The 18,606-nt window shown below is 46.1% G+C and overlaps 5 protein-coding genes across 5 annotated transcripts; 3 read left to right on the top strand and 2 right to left on the bottom strand.

The window, feature by feature from the left end:
• Positions 1-6,472: 6,472 nt before the first annotated feature.
• N7478_000766 (uncharacterized protein) lies at positions 6,473-7,891 on the top strand (the record flags this gene model as incomplete). The annotated part of the gene is made up of 1 exon (XM_056916981.1): positions 6,473-7,891. The coding sequence occupies one exon, from the start codon at positions 6,473-6,475 to the stop codon at positions 7,889-7,891; it is 1,419 nt and encodes a 472-aa protein (XP_056784861.1).
• A 587-nt stretch (positions 7,892-8,478) lies between these two features.
• Positions 8,479-9,833, bottom strand: N7478_000765 (uncharacterized protein; the record flags this gene model as incomplete). Its single annotated transcript, XM_056916980.1, has 5 exons — positions 8,479-8,947; positions 9,006-9,145; positions 9,218-9,439; positions 9,511-9,615; positions 9,672-9,833. The coding sequence occupies 5 exons, from the start codon at positions 9,831-9,833 to the stop codon at positions 8,479-8,481; spliced, it is 1,098 nt and encodes a 365-aa protein (XP_056784860.1).
• A 925-nt stretch (positions 9,834-10,758) lies between these two features.
• N7478_000764 (amino acid permease) lies at positions 10,759-12,742 on the top strand (the record flags this gene model as incomplete). The annotated part of the gene is made up of 8 exons (XM_056916979.1): positions 10,759-10,884; positions 10,945-11,015; positions 11,069-11,092; positions 11,142-11,231; positions 11,279-11,361; positions 11,422-11,819; positions 11,873-12,202; positions 12,260-12,742. The coding sequence occupies 8 exons, from the start codon at positions 10,759-10,761 to the stop codon at positions 12,740-12,742; spliced, it is 1,605 nt and encodes a 534-aa protein (XP_056784859.1).
• A 1,136-nt stretch (positions 12,743-13,878) lies between these two features.
• Positions 13,879-14,411, bottom strand: N7478_000763 (SANT/Myb-like DNA-binding domain-containing protein; the record flags this gene model as incomplete). The annotated part of the gene is made up of 2 exons (XM_056916978.1): positions 13,879-13,928; positions 14,021-14,411. The coding sequence occupies 2 exons, from the start codon at positions 14,409-14,411 to the stop codon at positions 13,879-13,881; spliced, it is 441 nt and encodes a 146-aa protein (XP_056784858.1).
• Positions 14,412-15,314: 903 nt separating this feature from the next.
• Positions 15,315-15,979, top strand: N7478_000762 (uncharacterized protein; the record flags this gene model as incomplete). The annotated part of the gene is made up of 3 exons (XM_056916977.1): positions 15,315-15,649; positions 15,708-15,725; positions 15,799-15,979. 3 exons carry the CDS (start codon positions 15,315-15,317, stop codon positions 15,977-15,979), a joined length of 534 nt encoding a protein of 177 aa, XP_056784857.1.
• Between the last annotated feature and the right edge of the window lie 2,627 nt (positions 15,980-18,606).

Raw genomic sequence — 18,606 nt, 5'->3', positions numbered from 1 at the left:
GAGTCTAGATTGGTCCTAGAGACTATTAGCCCTTCCCCTGTGAGCATCTGGAGCCCATTTAACTCCACAGACACCATTTATGGGCCACGTAGACTCAATCCGTACATTTCATTGACAAGTCCCTCATTTTGCTAGCTCAGCGCTCACTCATTTTGCATATGTTTTGTGGTCCTCCGCCCTCAAAATTATCACCAATTCCTCAATCATATTATTCTATACATTCATACCTGACGCGGCGGTTTGACCCACTTCCTTCCAAAATGTTCTTCAATTCCTACTAATGCGCTTCTGGAGTCGGCTACTTCTTTGACGGAACGACAGGAAATCCACTCCCAGGCGGTTGTACACCCACGTCCCATCATTATCTTGCAGCCCAGTCCACAGTAAAGCATTAGAATTGGTCGCCTCGTATGAACCACATCATGGCACCTGTTGAAGGTAGTCACTACTCCCTCATCTTCCAGACCCGACAATGATGTATCGTTCACAGGTTGAAGATTGCTGAGGTCGTCTCGCTATTTATATGTACCAACGTAGTGGCAACTTTTAAGTAGTCAGGGTTGGACACGTGAGAGGTGTACGGTATACTTATAGCTTACAATTTCCCTCGTTGTTCACTAAGCAATCTTGAACCATGACCTCCTGCTGGGCTTCATTCAGCCATGCTTGTCATACATCATTCCGGAACCGCTCGTCAGTCTCTTTCCCTGACCGCTTCCGAAAGAAATGTAGCAACTGCGGCCAGCTCAAATCCGACAATCTATACGCACGAATGCTAAAGGAAGAAGCCCAAATGAACTGGAAATATAATCTTTGTGCCGGTATTGCCAATTGGATACTCCTGGCTGGGTATCTTGTAGTGCCGGGTACTTTCGCCTCTTTAGAAGATTCCACCGAGGTCCAGAGAACGCTTCAGAACAATAGTGCTGGGCGCGTCGTCTTGCATACTATCCGGAACCCTCCCTTGCTCATCGTTGCTTGCATTTTCCTCTTGTTTGGAGGGCTTGTGCTTGGATGGCTTTCTGTCATATTTCGAGACAACTACACGTGGTTGATTAACCGCGTTTTTACGTGAGAGCCCTATTTTAAACTTGGCTGCCGAATACTGAGACGAGATGGTTTACAGGCCGGTTTGCTTGAACGCTGCTGCTGGATTATTAACAACGCTAGTCAGTGTGTTCGGGTCACACAAAGGCCAATGCTCCCTGATGGCTCTCGTGACCTTCGTAGTTACCGGGACCACGTTGTGCTTTTTTCTCGCTCTCATTGCGATATTCAGGCTTTGGAAGCTGAGAAAGGTCATTGATGAAGATAAGCTTCAGCACCTTTTTACCAACCCAAGTCTGGTACTCTCTGCGAAATACTCCTGGCAGGCTACTTGAACATCTTGATCCATCGGGGCTTTGGGTTTCAGATATGGGCCGTGAGGTCTGTCTGCTCAATGTACCAAAAGTTGTTATATTGAGGTCAGAATCAAAAGTTCGAACAATGAGCGTTGGCCTGCATTTATGTTTACGGCAGCCAATGATAAGAGAATACATCAAATTCTGGGACACGTGTTCATGGGAGACATACTATAATTTATACACTGGCTTCTACCTCTGCTATGCTAATTTTGAATTTTTGCTTCGTTTTTGATATACATTTCGATGAAAGCGCGAGGTCTGCTGAACGGAGAGTCTCATCAAACTAAAAAAAGATGGAGGAACTACTAGTGTGAATGGTAAGCAACACGCCGAACAGCTATATTTGCACCAACCTACGACTGATTGTGTGTATCTTGGGCTATTGTGAGCTAGCATAGAGGGCTGTTTATTATCACCATGCGTGATATCAATCGAACTTTCACCATTCAGCCATAAACGCGCAATTTCGTTTTCATCTTGGACACATATCAGAACAGACGCACCACACGCAGTCATATGAGATGGCACGTCTTGATCTGTTGCTCCACTCAAAAGTCTCTCATGTCAAGCTTATCAAGAATGTCCTTTCACAAGAACTTATAGCCAGCCAAGCGGCGTACGCCTCTGGACATGAATTACAATATTCAATCAGTGAATGCGAGGATAGTACTGCGAATAGTGTACGTAAAAATGGTGAATTTGGTTAATGATATATATTTGGATTATGGTCTCACATTAAGACTACCTAATCCCATCGCGGAAAGCTACGCAAGCAGTGGAAATCCAGCCCAATAAATAGTCAAAGTGGATTACATTGATAAACATGAACCTGCCAGATGAGAGTTCGGCTGCGGAGAACCTGAGTCTAAGGCGGTTTGTCCATATGGATCCGTAGAATACTGTGGGAGAACGCTTTCCGTGGAATCGCCGAACGAAGGAGTCCCCATACAGGCTGTGTCGGCCGGAGAAGACAGATAACCGGGATTTCCTTTGTACTCGACATATGCTCCAGGATGGGGGAATCGGATCTCAACATTTTCTTTCGTTGTACAACCGTTTATATTGGCAATGAACATTGGTGGGAACGTGGAAGCTTGTTTTAACCCGCTGTTAGTTTGCCTTTCTGCGGCAGCGCCGATAGCCGTAATAGGCGCGCAGTTCATATACATTTCACGGATTCCGACCCGAGATTAAACCACGTCCATGCGAGAGTATATTCACCAGGGGCAATATTTTCCGGGATGACAAAATTGAGATTGAACGCATGGATAGATTCTGAGCCTCCTTGAAGATTACCATCGACATTTGCTGGGCAGCCTCCTTCAAACGATTTGATGACACTCCACTTTGAGTTCTTTGAAGGCCTCTTATCACTAGTCAAGCTTATCTGACAAGATCCGCCCCCGTGAGTGGAGCTTCCTTCCAGTTGCAAGGAGTTGGTTTCCCCGATGCGTATGAATGTTTGTTCCGTTGGGGCCCCAAAGGCATTAGGCCGTAGCTTGCAAGGGAAGTCGGAGCCATCTGAGGCCAAAGGTGAATTATTGAGCGTGCCATTGCTAAAAGGCTCCGGGTAAAGCAATTTTAGATGAGCATTAACCTCCAGATGAAGAAGTGCAGCAAAGAGTAGAAGAAGCCTCATGCCCATGTTGCAAAGTCGATTAATCGTATCAGACTGGTCTTATGATAGCCTATCCTGGCTTTCATCTCTGTTGCCATTGCGGCTATCCCAGCTTGGACGAATACTTATATACATTGGTATCGTCAAGGATTTAGAAAGCACTGGTGGAAAGGATGTGAGGCTGATCAGTGATGTATTCAAATAACGAATATATGATGAATAGTATCATCCCAAAGCTGCGGCATATGTGGTTGTCTATAGATAAGGCAATATTTTGGCGTTCAATAATGAAATTACCGTACATGCGGTCGAATTTCAAGACTTGAGATTAAAGTCCAAGGCTTCAAGCGTAGAAAACCGCGCCTCCGTAGCACAGAGACTTCATGAAATACTCTCATGGTAGATATTACTCTGGAAATGGTAGACAGAAATCCATGGGCATTTGGAACTGGTTGTGGAATAAAGATTGAACTAGTGATGCGCACATCCAGTTCAACACAGAGCGTTATTCTATCAAGAGTCAGCCCAGCGTAAGAAAATGAGGAAGCAAAAACTGTGCTGATTCACCATCGTGAGCAAATTAGACGCATCGGAGATGACATCTGTGCAATCTTATATGTATATCTAACGCAGTCTTTTGCCATTGTTCAGCAGTACATATATGCATCATCTTGTGCTTTCTAAGTTGCTAAAATCGTTTCTCATCTCCTCTCCCCAAAAGCGACTTACCATGCCTCGGTCTTCTCGATGTTCCTCAAATCCACCGCCTTATGCAAAATACGGTTTGTTGGGCTTTTCTTTCAAGTGTCTATCTTGTTGACAAGCAATAGATTGGAAAAGCGCCTTTGAGTTTCATTCGATTTCTCTAGGTTGGCCCATTTCATGGCGATTGAAAGAGGACTGGCGCTTCGCCAAGGCGTTCCTGAAGATCGCTGACTGGAATGCAATGAGTAAAGCTATACATGCCCGCCAGCGGCTCTCTAGAAATTTCCAACGGGCCAAATCACTGCGGCATCAGGCGACAAGAGCGGTATTGCAGAACGAAGAAATTGAGGGGATGTTGTCGGTCATCTTCTGTCGGTTGGCTGATTCAATGAATGAGCTAGAGTTCTGGACAGGTTTGTAGCAAGTTGGTTTTGATAATTATACGCAGGACTAACCAATTCAGACTATCAATTTGAAATTCAGAGAGACAAGTGGCCGACGATCAAGAAAGACTTGTGAGGGGAGTATGGTCATCATGAAAAGACTGGGCAACAAGGGAAAGCTTATATAATGGAAGATTGAGCGCCGCATATCAACTATCAACACCTCAAAGTAACGTTACTCAACAAGGAAACTGAGACTGGATAGGGGTTCCTCCACCTACCTTTTACACAGATGTGGATGGAAAATGAAACGCTCCTACTCTTCGGATCTTGATAGTTGCACTACGGAATGGTAAATGGAGGGACAATTAAAAAAAAATCCACGCGTATTCCAAACATCCACCAAGAATACTAGAGACGCGACCAATTTGGACAAGATGTATGTATCGAGAGAGGAGCCATCTCAGAAATGAATAGAACCTTAGCTGGCTAAGTCCATATGCAAAACAAACAATGAGACACCCATATACATTCACCGCTGAGGATATATGTAAATCACTTTGATAGATCTACAGTATTCCCCGCGTCACTATTTCTTCGGCTAAGATTAGATTCCATTCAAGCACCAGCAAAGAAAGTACATTTACGCTCAAGGGCATCAGGAGAAATCAGAAAACCGTGATCTTTCCACTAAAGTAAGTTGAGTCGATCTGGCTCCGGTAGGTTTGTTTAATATCCGGTTTTTCCTAGAGCATGCGTCTCGAGGCCGATAGCATGCTTTGTGGAGTGTAAAAATGCAATAAAACATCAATCCCGCCCCGACCACAGTCCCCAACATTGTACCCAAACTCTTATCTGACATTGTCATTGATAACCCACTACCGTCTGAAACCATGTGGTGAGAGTTAATCCGCCCGTCAGAGGATGTAGGTACGTTTGATTGAAAAGTTTCTGTCCATTCTGATGTTTCGGAAGATAGGAGCGAGGTCACTCCATAATACGACGGCCCTTTAGGTGACTGGCATTGCAGTATTGAATGGCTTTCGATTGTGGGGTTTCTAGCAGATGGCTCCATCAAAGACTCGAGGGTAGCCACCAATTTCGTTCTTGATAAAGTACGGTCACCCGTCTTGTCATGCGTATTTTGATCCGCATATCTGAGCGATTGCTGGGTAGCAAAAGGATCCAATGTCTGAGGCGTTATCGCAGGAAAGGTGTGAGATTCGGTTTTTACTAGGCGCTTCATAGGCAGAGCCAACGAGTCAGCAATTTTACTCTATTTACCCGCACTGCGGACTGGCAGTGGCAGTATCTTCAAAATACCTGAGTATTTGATGTTTTGATAAATTTGGAGCCCTCCGTACGGTTCAATGCCAGACTTTGAGAAGCTAAATCCGCATTATTTGCGTCCAACTGAATGGTTTTTAGGAAATCATCAAGCGTCAGAGTAAGTGAAGATGATTCGGAACCCGAGTGAACGGTAAACCATGCGTTTTCAGAAGCCCCCCAGCCTGATTCGGAGCAATCTCTGCAATGCTGCAGTTCAGATTGTAAAGGCTCACTGTAAGCCTCCGTTGTATGTGATACTATCGCCGCCTCCGTTGTTACTCTGGTTGTTGCTTTCGTTGTTGTTCTCGTTGTTGTTCTCGTCTCTTTGTCTTCGTTTTCGTCTAAACGAGAAGTGGCTTCTGAACCGGAAGGCCGCTTTTTATATGTATCAAGAGACGTATCATTCCGTAATTTAGGAGATACTGATGAGAGTCCAGATATTGACAGAGGAAGCCCTGTTGGCTCTAACGAAGCGGAACTTGATGCCGGTAATGTCGACAAAAATGGCCATCCATGGGTAGAAAAATTCTTGTTCATGCTTCTCACGCTAATTTTTGTATCTAAATCCACAGGCCATGCCGTTTTTGTGGTTACAGATAATATAGATATAGACCACGAAGCCTATGAGGCATGTGGTGTCGAGAGGGTGTAGAAGTTATATAGGTTTCTTGCATGAACTGGTTCCATCAAATTTTGCCCCATTTTCTTCACATGATTCAGTTGCGTCATTCAATTATGGAGATAGTATCGGACACATAGGCATTTTGCGGTTCCACGAGGTATTGGAAACAGTCCAATTTAGGTTTCGTTCAACAGATATGTCATGAGTCTTACTAAAAAGCGGGTAGTATGTGCTACAATCAATAAAAGATGGAATACTAGGCACGCCTCTTTTAAGGTGGAGGGCAGTTTTGTTACGGATTCAAAATCCCAAACCAAAGCAAGGGTTACAATGCAATTGTATTTAATGCTCCTTGATCCAAAGTGAGCTCTCACTCTGCGTCGGTTCGATCAGATGAGCTGCCTCTACAATGGCTTCTGCAAGCGAGAGCACGACCCATCCTGCTAGCAAAGAAGTTGATGAAACATCCAATGAGAGTCATGATGAGAACAAGCAACCCGAGTCAGACAAAGCCAAGGAGAAAAAGGCAGATAGGGACAACAGTACGCTTCAAAATCTTGATAAATGGCTGAACAGTGGTGGCAAACCTCCAGCAACTTCGTCAGCTCCCAGTCAGCCAAACCGAATGAACAGTGAGGCTCACAGTGAGTCAGAGTGTGATGAGGTTGACAAGTTCTCCCAGACAGCGGCAGCGACGGGGTCTTTCAATGCTCCAACAGAGAATTCAGGCTCGGCCGACAGTAGCAATGAGCCTCCAGAACCACTGGATCGACCAGGGCGTGTGCTGGCGTCGACCAAGAGTCAAGATGGAAGCCAACCCACCAGCAATAAGACCAAACCAAAGGGAACGGCATCTTCACTGAATACACCTGAAGGAGCCTTTCCTGAAGTTTACTGTAAATTCAGCTCATGGCCAGGCTGCTGCCGAATAGTCTTTGGCTATGGAGAGCCTGGCAAAGCAAAGTACGAGATTGGAGATGCGACAGAATATGCACAAGAAGCGCTAGCCAGCTTACCATTGATTTCTGGAAAAAAGGAATCCGTCTTGGACATTCGGATCAATGGTGCCCGTATCTACGGGCGTCGCAACATTGGAAAAGTGACCAATGTAGCTTCGCTTACACCTAACCCGGATCGAGAGCGGAAGCCGCGTGTCACCAAGACCGGCAAAGTCATACAAGTCTACCCCCCTATGCTGATAAAGATCCAGTGGATTGACATACAGGAAAGCCATCGTAAAGAGCTCTTCAATAGCGAAGATTGGAATGTTCGGAGTAACATAACGAAACGGCTCAAGAATAAAGACCAAGCCTGGCTTGACGAGCAGATTGGTGGTGCTGCCAAGGCACAAGACCAATCTTACGAGGAATGGGCCGCGGAAAAGGGGATCGATGGTGAAAAAAGACCACCGACTTTCTTTCCGGGGAAGGGTGGCCTTACCAGCCAATCGCAGGGAGTAAAAGAAACCGCCAAAGCTCAGCGCGTCCATGATGCGATGAATCAAAATGACGGGGCCCAATCAAATGATGGGCAGCCTTTGAACACAAAAAAGCGAAAAGCAGATTCTGCGACCGAGCGTCTGGGCCAAGACCGCCGGATGAAATTCCAACACATCCCGAATCCGCCTAGCAAGTTCATCGACTATAATTCCTACCTTTTTACTTGCATGATGGACCAGAAGCTCACCCATGAGAAGCTCAACGATGATCCGGAGGGGTATCAAGCGGCAATGGAAAAGATCGAGATCGATTGGGCCGAGTACAAAAAATTGATGCTTGATAATGACTACGAGATACGCCCGGGAGGCGACCAGAAGGCTCAAGCGTAGTCCTCCAAGACAGCCTGGCACAACACCGAGTTTCCCTGCTCTTTCGTTTTTATCTGCTTTGATTTGATCGATATGTGAATTGATGTGCCTTCTCCTTCGCTTTGTTTGATGTTTCGTAGATGATGTCTTCCACTGATTTTCGTCAAAGGTTTATTACTACCTCTGCGTTCTTCATTTGAAGCTTTAAAAGTCAGGGAATTGAGTGACATATATTCAAGTTCTCCCTTTTTAGTCTTCAAGTCTTGCCTGGTCGTTTGATAGAGGGCCCAACCTTATACATTCGTCTACAGCGTCCATAGCAAACTCAGTTAATTGTTACTTATTTGATACAAATGCCGGTCGGGAAGGGCCGCAATCCGAGTAGATCCAAGACAGTAATTATGTATCATGTGATTCCCTGTGACGTGAAAGAATCTTCAAGAGCCCACGAGGTCCTCAATCACTTAATCGTCAGATTATGACATCATTGTCGACATGAGCTCTTTACAAGACAGAATTATTAAACAAAACCTCCAAAGCTGTTTCAACGCGTTGTGTCTGTAATGACGAATGATTGCAAGAGTCGCTTCGGCAGAAGAGTCTGTAGGTTAAACCCAAATATGATCGCATCGATGGTAAGTTTGCTCCACCAAAATGGAACTCTCCCAGCTTTGTTGGCTTCCAGCATCCAGGCTCTCCAAGTCGGCGCTGTGGTCTTGCATGTCCACGGATGAGCAGCCAATTTGCCTCTCTGTCTTCCCTTCCGCGACCTCTGTTGAATGAGATGGAATTCGAAAATCTGACAGTTCGTGGCTTTCCACGCGACCGCCAATTGACTTCGTAGATGATCGTGTCTTATAGTCCTGCGCCTGAGTACCACTGGCATGGAGCATTACGAGCCCGCTTGATTGTACCCAAGAGAGAAATGGCTGCAACTGTGGCCAACACGCGGCCACTATACTCAGACATTGGATGACCATTTCGAAGATTGTGATGTTGCACAGGTCGTACGCGGGATCAGTCGTCTGGGTGGCTTTCTTGAGGAAAGAGATCTCACATATCGATGCAGTCATCACACTGTGAGAGCTAGGATATGAGTCCGTGGAGGGCAGAAAAGGGAAAGTGCAAAACATACAAAAGACGTGGCATGAAAATGCTTCCTACGATGAGGCGATGCTTGACGATCCGAAGAGTCAATACCAGTGGAAGTAACTGCGAAAGTAGTAAAGCCTCAGTCGCAATATTCGAAATGACCACAAAATACCGCCAGGCGAGCTAGGTTGTGTTAGCCTGAGAGACGTCGCAGGGATTTGGAACCGCGCCCAAGTTTAATAAGGTTGAAATTACCAGGTTAAAACATTGACCGCGCCACAGATCCCAAGGTGGGAACTTGCATTGAAAGGCACTGCCCAAAAGTGCAGTCAATGCCCAGACATATAGAGTAATCTCAATGCCTCTGGACAGCCGTTTTCCTTTGGCTACTAGCGTAAACTGCCGGATGAAGATGACAAAAGACATTTTGGATAGAAAAAGACTCATGATATAAAGGAGAAACGCAGCATATAAGCTCTAAGGATTCCATGTCAGGGGCCCGTACGGAAAGTGGGGAATGAAGTGGTGTCACAATTCTCTCTTCTCACCTTCATAACTCTAACAGCGTCAAGGCTGGATATCTCTTCGAAGTGGCTGCCATAGCCGGATGCCACCGCCAGAGACACAACAAGGGTCTGGCCGACCGCGAGAAACTGCCCAAATCGTCAGCCAAGAGCGGTCCAACTTAGAAAAGACAAGACAGGTGTACAAGTGCAGCTACGATCAGGAGGTCATCGATATCAAGCTTATGAAATAGTCGATATTTTGTACCTAGTCGCGTGAAAACGCTGAGGATCATCACAACCAAAAAACACCAGGCAGTCACATTGATTGCAGGGTCCTTGGTGTCATTTGTAAATCGAGTGCCCATGTCTGCGGGAAAGAGTAAACGAAAGAAGTGTAGGAAAGAAGGCTCTCCGTGACTGTGGAACGGCTGCGGATCAACTTTTTGAGTAGCTATAAGTGAACAGGCTGCCAGGATCCAGCTTGGTTTTCAATGCGCACTATCGTGCACTTATGACAGTTTGCGCACGATATGGTATGCCAATGAACGGTGCCGGATGCGTCAACGGAATCCCTTGAGTCTAGAACTCACGGTCCCAGGAGCTATCGCGATGATTATGATAGCCTTCAAGCCATTGACCGAGATTCCTATAATTCATCTTACTTTGCATACTGGGCCCTTGGCACAAAGCGTCATCGTGGCATCGGTTAGGAGTAGTACACCCCACCTTGACCAACTTAGGCCGTGGTTCTACTGATAAGAATAGACTATTCCATAGATGGAAAGTTTTCATGTGGAAGCTCCATTCATCACCATCATGTGTGGCCAATGAGATCCTTATGATCTGCATCCACTTCCTCAGATATGGTTTCATTCCATGGTTGAAGCATGTGTTCTGGGCTCGAAGTCGAGTTCTGGCTTACTGCAAAGCTAATCTCCCGTTCTCCCCGACCATCAGCCCCACTTTTCGCGATGGATCTAGGTGGGTGCCCGCGAAACGATCACAAGCTGTGCCATTGGTTGTTGTGCAAGGTATCCAAGCAAAGTCTAGTAATGGGAATGTTGATCTCAAGCAAGGCACCTCGAACGCGCCACACCCAATCAGATCGCTCGACATCTATCTCTCGCGTGCCAAATCTTCTTTTCTCTTAGTATTTAATTCTCCTGGTCTGTGAAGTCTCCATCCAGACACACAATTTCCTCGATCTTTTCCAACTCTGCTTCGACTGCTACTTCAGCCTCTCTTTTTCCATCTTCGATCTTTATACTGTCTGCATTTGAAGCCAGCGACATGGATTCAAGCGACCAGAAGAATCTTGTTCCTTCCATCGGAATGGACAGCCCAGCAAAAGCTCACGCCCCGCAAGAGCGGGATGATGCCCATCTCCAACGAATGGGCAAGAACCCGGTCCTCAAGGTATGCCTGCCAGTGATGGGCAAGATGAGCTTCACGAGTCCAAGCAGCTGACACTTCAAGCGAAACTTTGGCATGCTCTCAATCTTCGGTTTCAGTTGTACGATCCTAGGGACGTGGGAAGGATTGCTCGGGTACGACTCCTCCGCTTCGGAATGCCTGGGTGAAATACTGACGGCTTGCACAGCACCTTCATTAGACCTCTGGAAAAGTACGCTCCTTGCGCAGATATCAATGGTTATCATGCTAATTTACTGAAGCGGTGGGTCTGGTGGTGCAGTATATGCTTTCATCTTCGCCTGGATCGGCACCGCATCCATCTTCGTCGTCCTCTCAGAGCTCTCATCAATGTAAGTTTCAAGCTTGGATACGGTGGCGATGCCTAACTGTCAGTTAGGGCGCCCACCGCGGGCGGGCAATATCACTGGGCAGCTATGTTGGCACCAACGAAGCACCAGAAGTTCTTGAGTTACATTACCGGTAATATCCCAGTGCGTTCTTCACCGTGACAGGTCTATGTGCTAAAGCTCGGATTGACAGGTTGGTGGACTGTTCTTGGCTGGCAGACCGCCCTCGCCTCCCTGGCGTTTTTAACCGGAACGACAATTCAAGGGGCAGCGACCTTGGGCAATCAGCATTATGATTCTCAGCCTTGGCAAGGCACTCTGCTCGTCTGGGCGGCTCTTGTCTTTGCGTTGCTCGCTAACCTGGCCGGCGGGAAGGTTTTGCCTCGACTCGAATCACTGACCTTGGTTGTGCACGTTCTAGGGTTTTTCGGTATCATGATCCCCTTGGTATACATGTCAGACCATAAGTCCACCAAAGAGGTGTTCCTGCAATTCTCCAACAGTGGGGAGTTTGCCACCCAAGGCTTAGCCTGGTTTGTGGGCATGAGTAGCTGCGCATTCGCACTTGCGGGGGGCGATGCCGCTGTCCATGTAGGTTACTTGCATCTTTCATGATTTTCCGTCCCGTACCCTGATGATCTTAGATGTCTGAGGAAGTAGAGAGTGCATCGCGCGTCATTCCCCGTGTGATCCTGCTAAGCGTCCTCGTCAACGGCTGTCTTGGCTTCGGCATGCTGATCGCCATTCTCTTCTGCGCCTTCGATCCTAGAGAAGTGCTCAATTCTCCCACCGGCTATCCCTTCATGGCAATCTTCTATGAGGCGACTAACTCCCGGTCGGGGTCGTTGGCCATGTGCTCCATCGTACTCATTAATTATGCCTGTTCTCTAATTGGATTGATGGCCGCGGCATCACGACAGCTGTGGTCGTTTGCCCGAGACAAGGGAGTTCCCGGCTGGCGTTGGTGGGCACAGGTAGGCTCTATCTGTACTGGATCTTCCGTTATTGATTTCTAACCGTGCCAACGGCAGGTCTCATCATCCCGCCGGCTTCCCGTGCATGCGATTGTTCTGACTGTGTCTGTCAGCATGGTGCTGGCACTCATTAACATCGGTTCGTCCGTTGCGCTAGATGATGTGTTATCTATGGCCGTATCAGGGTCCTATCTCTCTTACTTGATAGTTTCTATCCTGTTGTTTCGTCGCCGTATCCGTGGCGACATTGCGTCTACCGACGACGGTGAGCAGGCTGCTGTCAACGTTCCCGGTGGGAAGCTTGTATGGGGACCATTCCATTGTCCTGGAGCCTGCGGTACGGTCATCAATGGAGTGGCTATCATCTATACCACGATTGTGGTGTTTTTCAGTTTCTGGCCATCCGAGGTAGATCCCAGCGTGGACAAAATGAACTGGAGTGTCTTGGGTATTGGTGGCAGCAGTGTTATTGCCGTCGTGTATTACTTTCTGAGAGCACGTCACAGTTATGCTGGGCCAGTCATGGAAGTCTCATTGTGAAGTCTCAAGAGACACCCAGACAGGTTGGAAAGAGCACATGTAGAAGTGCAGATTTATGGCAATTGCGGTATTCTGGCGCACACGAAGTAAGCCGGCAGGCCAACGGAACCGCTGGATTTGACCTTCCACTCCCCTAGATATCGATGGCATCCGAAATTCATGCGGGTACTATTTCTGGTTGAATATTATCTACACATCCAACGAAGAAGCTTGATTGTCAGCTGTTGGCTGTGATATTAATGAATCTTACATGTATCTTCGACTAATGAGCCGCACAAGTCCCGCCAATTGTATACAGGAACGTTAGTATGGATATGGGATCTTCTTTCATGGTACACGCTGAGTTCGATGTAAAGACTCGAACACAGGCCCTCTGTAAGTGCTCGGGAAGTGACTTCATGACCCAAGTGGCAAATTATTCGGGGGTTTTCCCGGCAGGTAAATAGATCGGCGGCCGTTCCATGGATCGTCAGCTGCATGGCAGTAGAAACTCAATTTGTTGCAAACTTTAACCCATCGAATCAAGTTCGGCGGCAGAAAATTGACTACCCGGTCGAAACATTCACGGATCAAGCCCCGTGAGAGAATTGCATGTTTAATAGTCAACTCAAGATTCGTAGCTGTCATGAGCCGAGAAAATGCCGGAAGACTGCTACAGACACATCCCAAACCATGCTTCATATTTTGTTCAGCCATAGATTATGTTCTCGCCCTTGGTATCCGTGAGCGGTTTGTTCCAGAGCCCTCTACCAAGACATCTCCTCCAATTATCGACAGTATGGCTTAAGCACAATCCGAAATAAATTGCCAACTTAGTATCAGAGGTAAACGGATTTTATTTCTACCTAGATTTAAACGGCTTTCCAACCGCTGCTGTTATTGTAACTAGAAACAAAAGTCGAGTTATCGATGGGTTGAAATGAAGGAGCGAACAAAAAAGAAAATAAGCGAAGAGAATTCAAAGACAAGTGGACAACCCTATGTCAGCTGAGCAAACCCGTCTTGTGGTATCTCAAACCCATCTTCCAACTTGTGAACAGCGTTACTTCTCGCCGCAAAGTCTCCATGAATTCTATTGAAAGCGTGATCGATAATGAAAGGCGTGGGTTGAAGAGAGACGAGTTTCTAGAATTCGATCAAGCAGCTTCCAGCTCCTCCGGGACATCGATTGGTGTCGCCGTTCGGTCTGTGGCCGTTGATTGCTTTGGACGGTCCCATCTGTTCATCATGATAAGCTTCTGTTTGTTCTTCATACGTATATGGCACAGCAAGTCTTACCTAGATTTAGACCCTTTTTCACGAACGAGGAATTCGATCTCAAGCCTTCCAATTTTTGCTCAGCTGCAGCATCATTGTCTCTCAGTCCAAGACGCGGTGGGAAGGTGGGCATTTGTAGCGTCGATCTACGCCGTGATGATTTGCGCCGTGCTTGCTTGGGTCTCTCTCGCCGTGACGTAGTGAAATGCCGTGGAATCACACGCTGGCGTCGAATACCTTTGAGAAGTTGGTTATATTTCCCACGCAGCGATTCCGGGGTCCGTGGCATGCCAAAGTCATCCGTGTATTTCTCAGACTTTTCTTCCCATGACAAGCGCTTGTGCTGTGCCAACCAGCCGAGAAGAAGCTCTTCTTCTGACTCGGTCCATGGTATGTAGATGGCTTTGGGCATGGTGTAAAAACAGAGTGAAAGGATTTTGGTAGCAGAGAGGATGGAAGGAGAGAACAAACAGTGAACTTCAAAGTGTCCAGTTTCTAGTAGGGTTTTTGGTTAATAGCTAGGCTAAAGGGAGAGAAACACGTGTTTTATTTTCTTCTCGTCTGTTGAACATCATTTCTAGAGTATGTGAGTGTTACCGTAGTGTTCATAATGGATACGTGCAGACCATGGATGGACACAATAAACAGAATTTTAAACTGCATATTGCTCATTTACCTATAACCTTAGACGTGACAATGCTTTTCATGGGCCAGAAAGCAAGTTGAACAACCGTCCAAGACCTGAATTACTATTTTTCATCTTTTCCCACGCTTTCTCTAAAACAAAGCCAAGCCTTGATGGATACCTGAGCTCAGTTTTCATCATGCGATATCTTGAAGAAGCAACAAGCAAGAGAATTACACGAAAGGTGCTCTGGTCATTCCGCACCAGGCCGCTCTCGTCGTTAGACTGCACCAAGCCAAGGAGCTAGAACGAAAATGCCTATAAACTCGAAAGAGCGAATATCCTTACTACAATACATACTGAAAATTCTAGATAAGTACTCATGTCACGTAACTTGATGTGTCATAAGCGGTTGTCGATTTTCCACTGCCCTGTAGCATGTAGATACAAAATCTATCCTTCAATTTTCTTACCTTTTTCCTTTTTAATTTCTCTTTTTTTTTTGGTTTTGTTCTGGGCTGGGGGGCGACGCTAAAGGTTAAAGGGTGGAACAGGTACTGTTCTCAAACTCAAACAAAATTTGCCTCAGCCATATCCATGTTCACAGTAGCATATATGTTTCTCCTCCCCTCCAGCCACTTCCTTTATGGCTTTCGAGTTTTTTCTTCTCTCTTACCATCATAGCCAGCTATGAACTATATGCTAGAGGATGAGCCTTCTACAAGACCAGCCAACTTCTTAGCAGACTGGGGTCAAATGTTCAGAGGAAGCACACAACAGCCGGCTTCAATCTACAGTGTTCCTCTATCTGGAGTTGTTTCGGGGGAGAACAATTACCGCAATGAATATGAAGGACCCGTTTACGAGGACTTTTTAAAGGACACAATGGTTGAACAAAATCATACTTCCATGGATGACGCCCCTCTGGGCACGCATGGCCCACCCGAATCTTCCCTGGGTATGACGGCCAAACAAAATGAAGCACCCAAAGTTCCCATAGATCTGGTTGATACCCTCTCAAGGGAGTAAGTCTTTGTCATCCCCTCAGATATTTGCGTCCACGATTGACGCTTTTCTCTATAGCTTAAATGAAAGAGCGCAGTAGGTACCGTTTTTATTGAAACCTAAAGAAAGCTCCTTTATAATCGCCAATTGTCTAATATGTTGCCTATAGGAGAATCAGAGATCACTTTTGGAAGCAGAACATGCGGAATGTTGATATGCAAAAAAGTCTAGAAGCCATGGCAAACGACTATAACAGAATACAAGAGCTGGAACAAAGGCTTGCAACCCTTCAGCAAAAGCTAAATATACTCAGTGAGGAAACGGAACGGATTCCGATGGAACAGAAATGAAAACGAGCTAGGCGATCAGTACAGTCAATGGGAATGAATTAGCCTTCGACTATGTATATTGAGATTAGTGCTTAGGATGCAAGTGACTCAGGGGTAGCGTCAAGGCATACTGCGGGGCCCATACCACATTTTATGTAGCGCGCACTCTATGTTGTCTCTTTATGTATTGCTAAATGAAATTGAAGCTGGTAAAATGCCGAGCGACTGTTCATTCAATTCATTCCACATAATTGACTTGGGAGCATGAGTGGACAGGTTGCCCGGGGGGCAAACAAAAGAAGCCTGGAGAAGCTGACCTCGTGCAAGCATGCCAGGACATATGGTGGAATCACTGAGGCGGGAGTTAGATCTTCTATCCAAGCTATGCCGTTGGCAGGGAAGTCAGTAGGCCCTAGAATCTTTACAACAAAGCTTCGCAGTGGCAAATCTCGATGAGAACTTTCAAAAATAAACTCTCCACGCCACATGGGCGACCTCCTAAAATTCTCACCGGTGTCCCGGTGGTCGACGGGCCGAGGGTTCATCCATGTGGCCCATTAAGCAGCGATCGATCAGATTCGGCCGAACCACTTTTATGTGCGTCAAATATTTGAAGCAAAACGTAAATCACTCTGAGCGATGTGAGAAATGCTGTTGCATTGTGGAGTACGGATACGAAAAATGGGCGCCACCAGAGCATCATGGCCGAAGTGTTCGGTTGGCCCACCCCAACGTCCCGGAGTGGGTCCGCCCGAGCCGTGACGATCAGAAATTCCAAATCTCTCTGTCGATCCCAGTCTTGGCAAGAGCTCACGTGTTTCGAAGTTTTGGTGCTCAGCGAGCCGAAGAATAAAATAACTAGAATAGAATTAAGTACTTAGTTTAGGTGTCGGGAAAACACCGCATTAGGCATATTGACAATCTTGATTGGCGGGTACGAAGGGGTGATTCCGGTTCAGCCAGGATCCCAATCATCACGCCCGTGATTCCTTTGTGAGACCCAACTTTAATGCCTAGATCTTTAGCTTCACGAAGCTTCTCTTGTAGCTCCGAAATATTCACTATCATAAATACGGTCTTACAAAATGCACCTTGCCTCTCTTCTGACACATACCCAACGGAGCTGGGCCGGGGTTTTGAGATGGGTTCCCGACATATCCATTGCATGCGCGATCTGGAATCATTGTCAATTGAGTCAGTCACCCGTCATTTGTACCGTCCAATACCACTCCTAGCAACTAGCACACTATGAACAGCCACAAAGTCATCAAGAAACTTCTGGGACTCTATAGACAGCATGCCTGGGTCTATCTTGAAGCGTTTCTGTACATGCTATATAGAAAACCTCGAGATCCGGATCGCCAGTTTTCTCACCTCACTCTCACGATCGATCAACCGATCCCATGCGACAATTAGAATAGATTGGCCGCTGTTGTCTGGATGAATTTAGTATGGCGTATTTTCTTGTAAATATCAATCAAATGCATATAGCAATAAACATCGCCGGACTGCGTCTAAGAGATCTTTTCGTTTGTGTCTAATTTCCGACTGAAAGCTCCAATCTACTGTAGGCCCGTCTTTGGAGTCTGGTCGTTTTTTATGCTTGAACGGTGACAATGGCACACGCTTGCAAGAAGACAACGGTAAAATGGATGTTCCGACAGAGCGACTCGCGCTTGTTGGTGTCATGATATGCTCCGGGTGAAATTCTGTATACTGGGTTTTATGTACGAGATGAACGTCCATCGCTCATTCTCCTCCACGTGCCATTCATCATCCAACCGAGCAGAGTGAATCCAGCTTAAGCAGATATTTTACAGGTTCAAGTGCACCTTGCCGTATATCTTCTCTTGACATTTAATTATGCATAACATCGCGGAGAGTAAAAATTGATTTCTCAATCAAGGCTAAATTACACAAAATCTCCGTATTGGAACTCATCTGTTGAATTTGACGATACTTTTAATGATTAACCACGTATACTATGTCAAATAAGAGTTTATTCGTCCCCTATTCAATTGAACGCTGAAAAGAAAGCAAGGAGAAAATTTTCAACGTTCAAGTCACGAGCTTACAAAACTCAACTACAATTTTGGCAAAGCTAACACAAATGGACACCATTTGGCCTATAGTAAATTATACTTTCAGATGAGTCTCCTGGAATCTTTCTCACTTTTCATTGCCAAAGGAAAGAAAAGTCCAAAGAACTTTCTATCATGAACGCCCAAAGAGTAAAAAATGTCTTCGGCGCCATGAAGCCCTTAACTATCGTGAGTAATAGCTCCTGTAAAATGAAAATCCTTTCACGGCATGTTTAAGTATTGATTCAGACTTAGTATGTGATATGGTAATCTTTGTTGGTCAATGTTCACCCGTTCAGAAACTCATGCTATCTCGCAGGATATTAAGTTTACTATTGGGCCCGTGGCCTTGAGATGCAAACTCATTGTACAACCTAACCGGATAACCAGCATCTTGAGTTTCATTTTTATTGGACCTTCTTCTCATCCACTTCCTTCTGTCCTTTATTATAGTAGGTAAGTCCATATTTTCCTGATTGATATCCATCTGTATTCTCGCTTTCCCACGTCTGGTTAAACAATGATCAAAACTCCACCACTCCGAATGTATCGATCTGTGATACCAGT

The sequence above is a fragment of the Penicillium angulare genome (genome assembly GCF_028827245.1).
Source record: "Penicillium angulare strain IBT 27051 chromosome Unknown utg000001l_segment0_segment0, whole genome shotgun sequence".
In the NCBI taxonomy this organism is placed as follows: Eukaryota; Fungi; Ascomycota; class Eurotiomycetes; order Eurotiales; family Aspergillaceae; genus Penicillium; species Penicillium angulare.
Note: the sequence above shows the minus strand (reverse complement) of the source record. Positions and strands in the feature narration are given on the sequence as shown.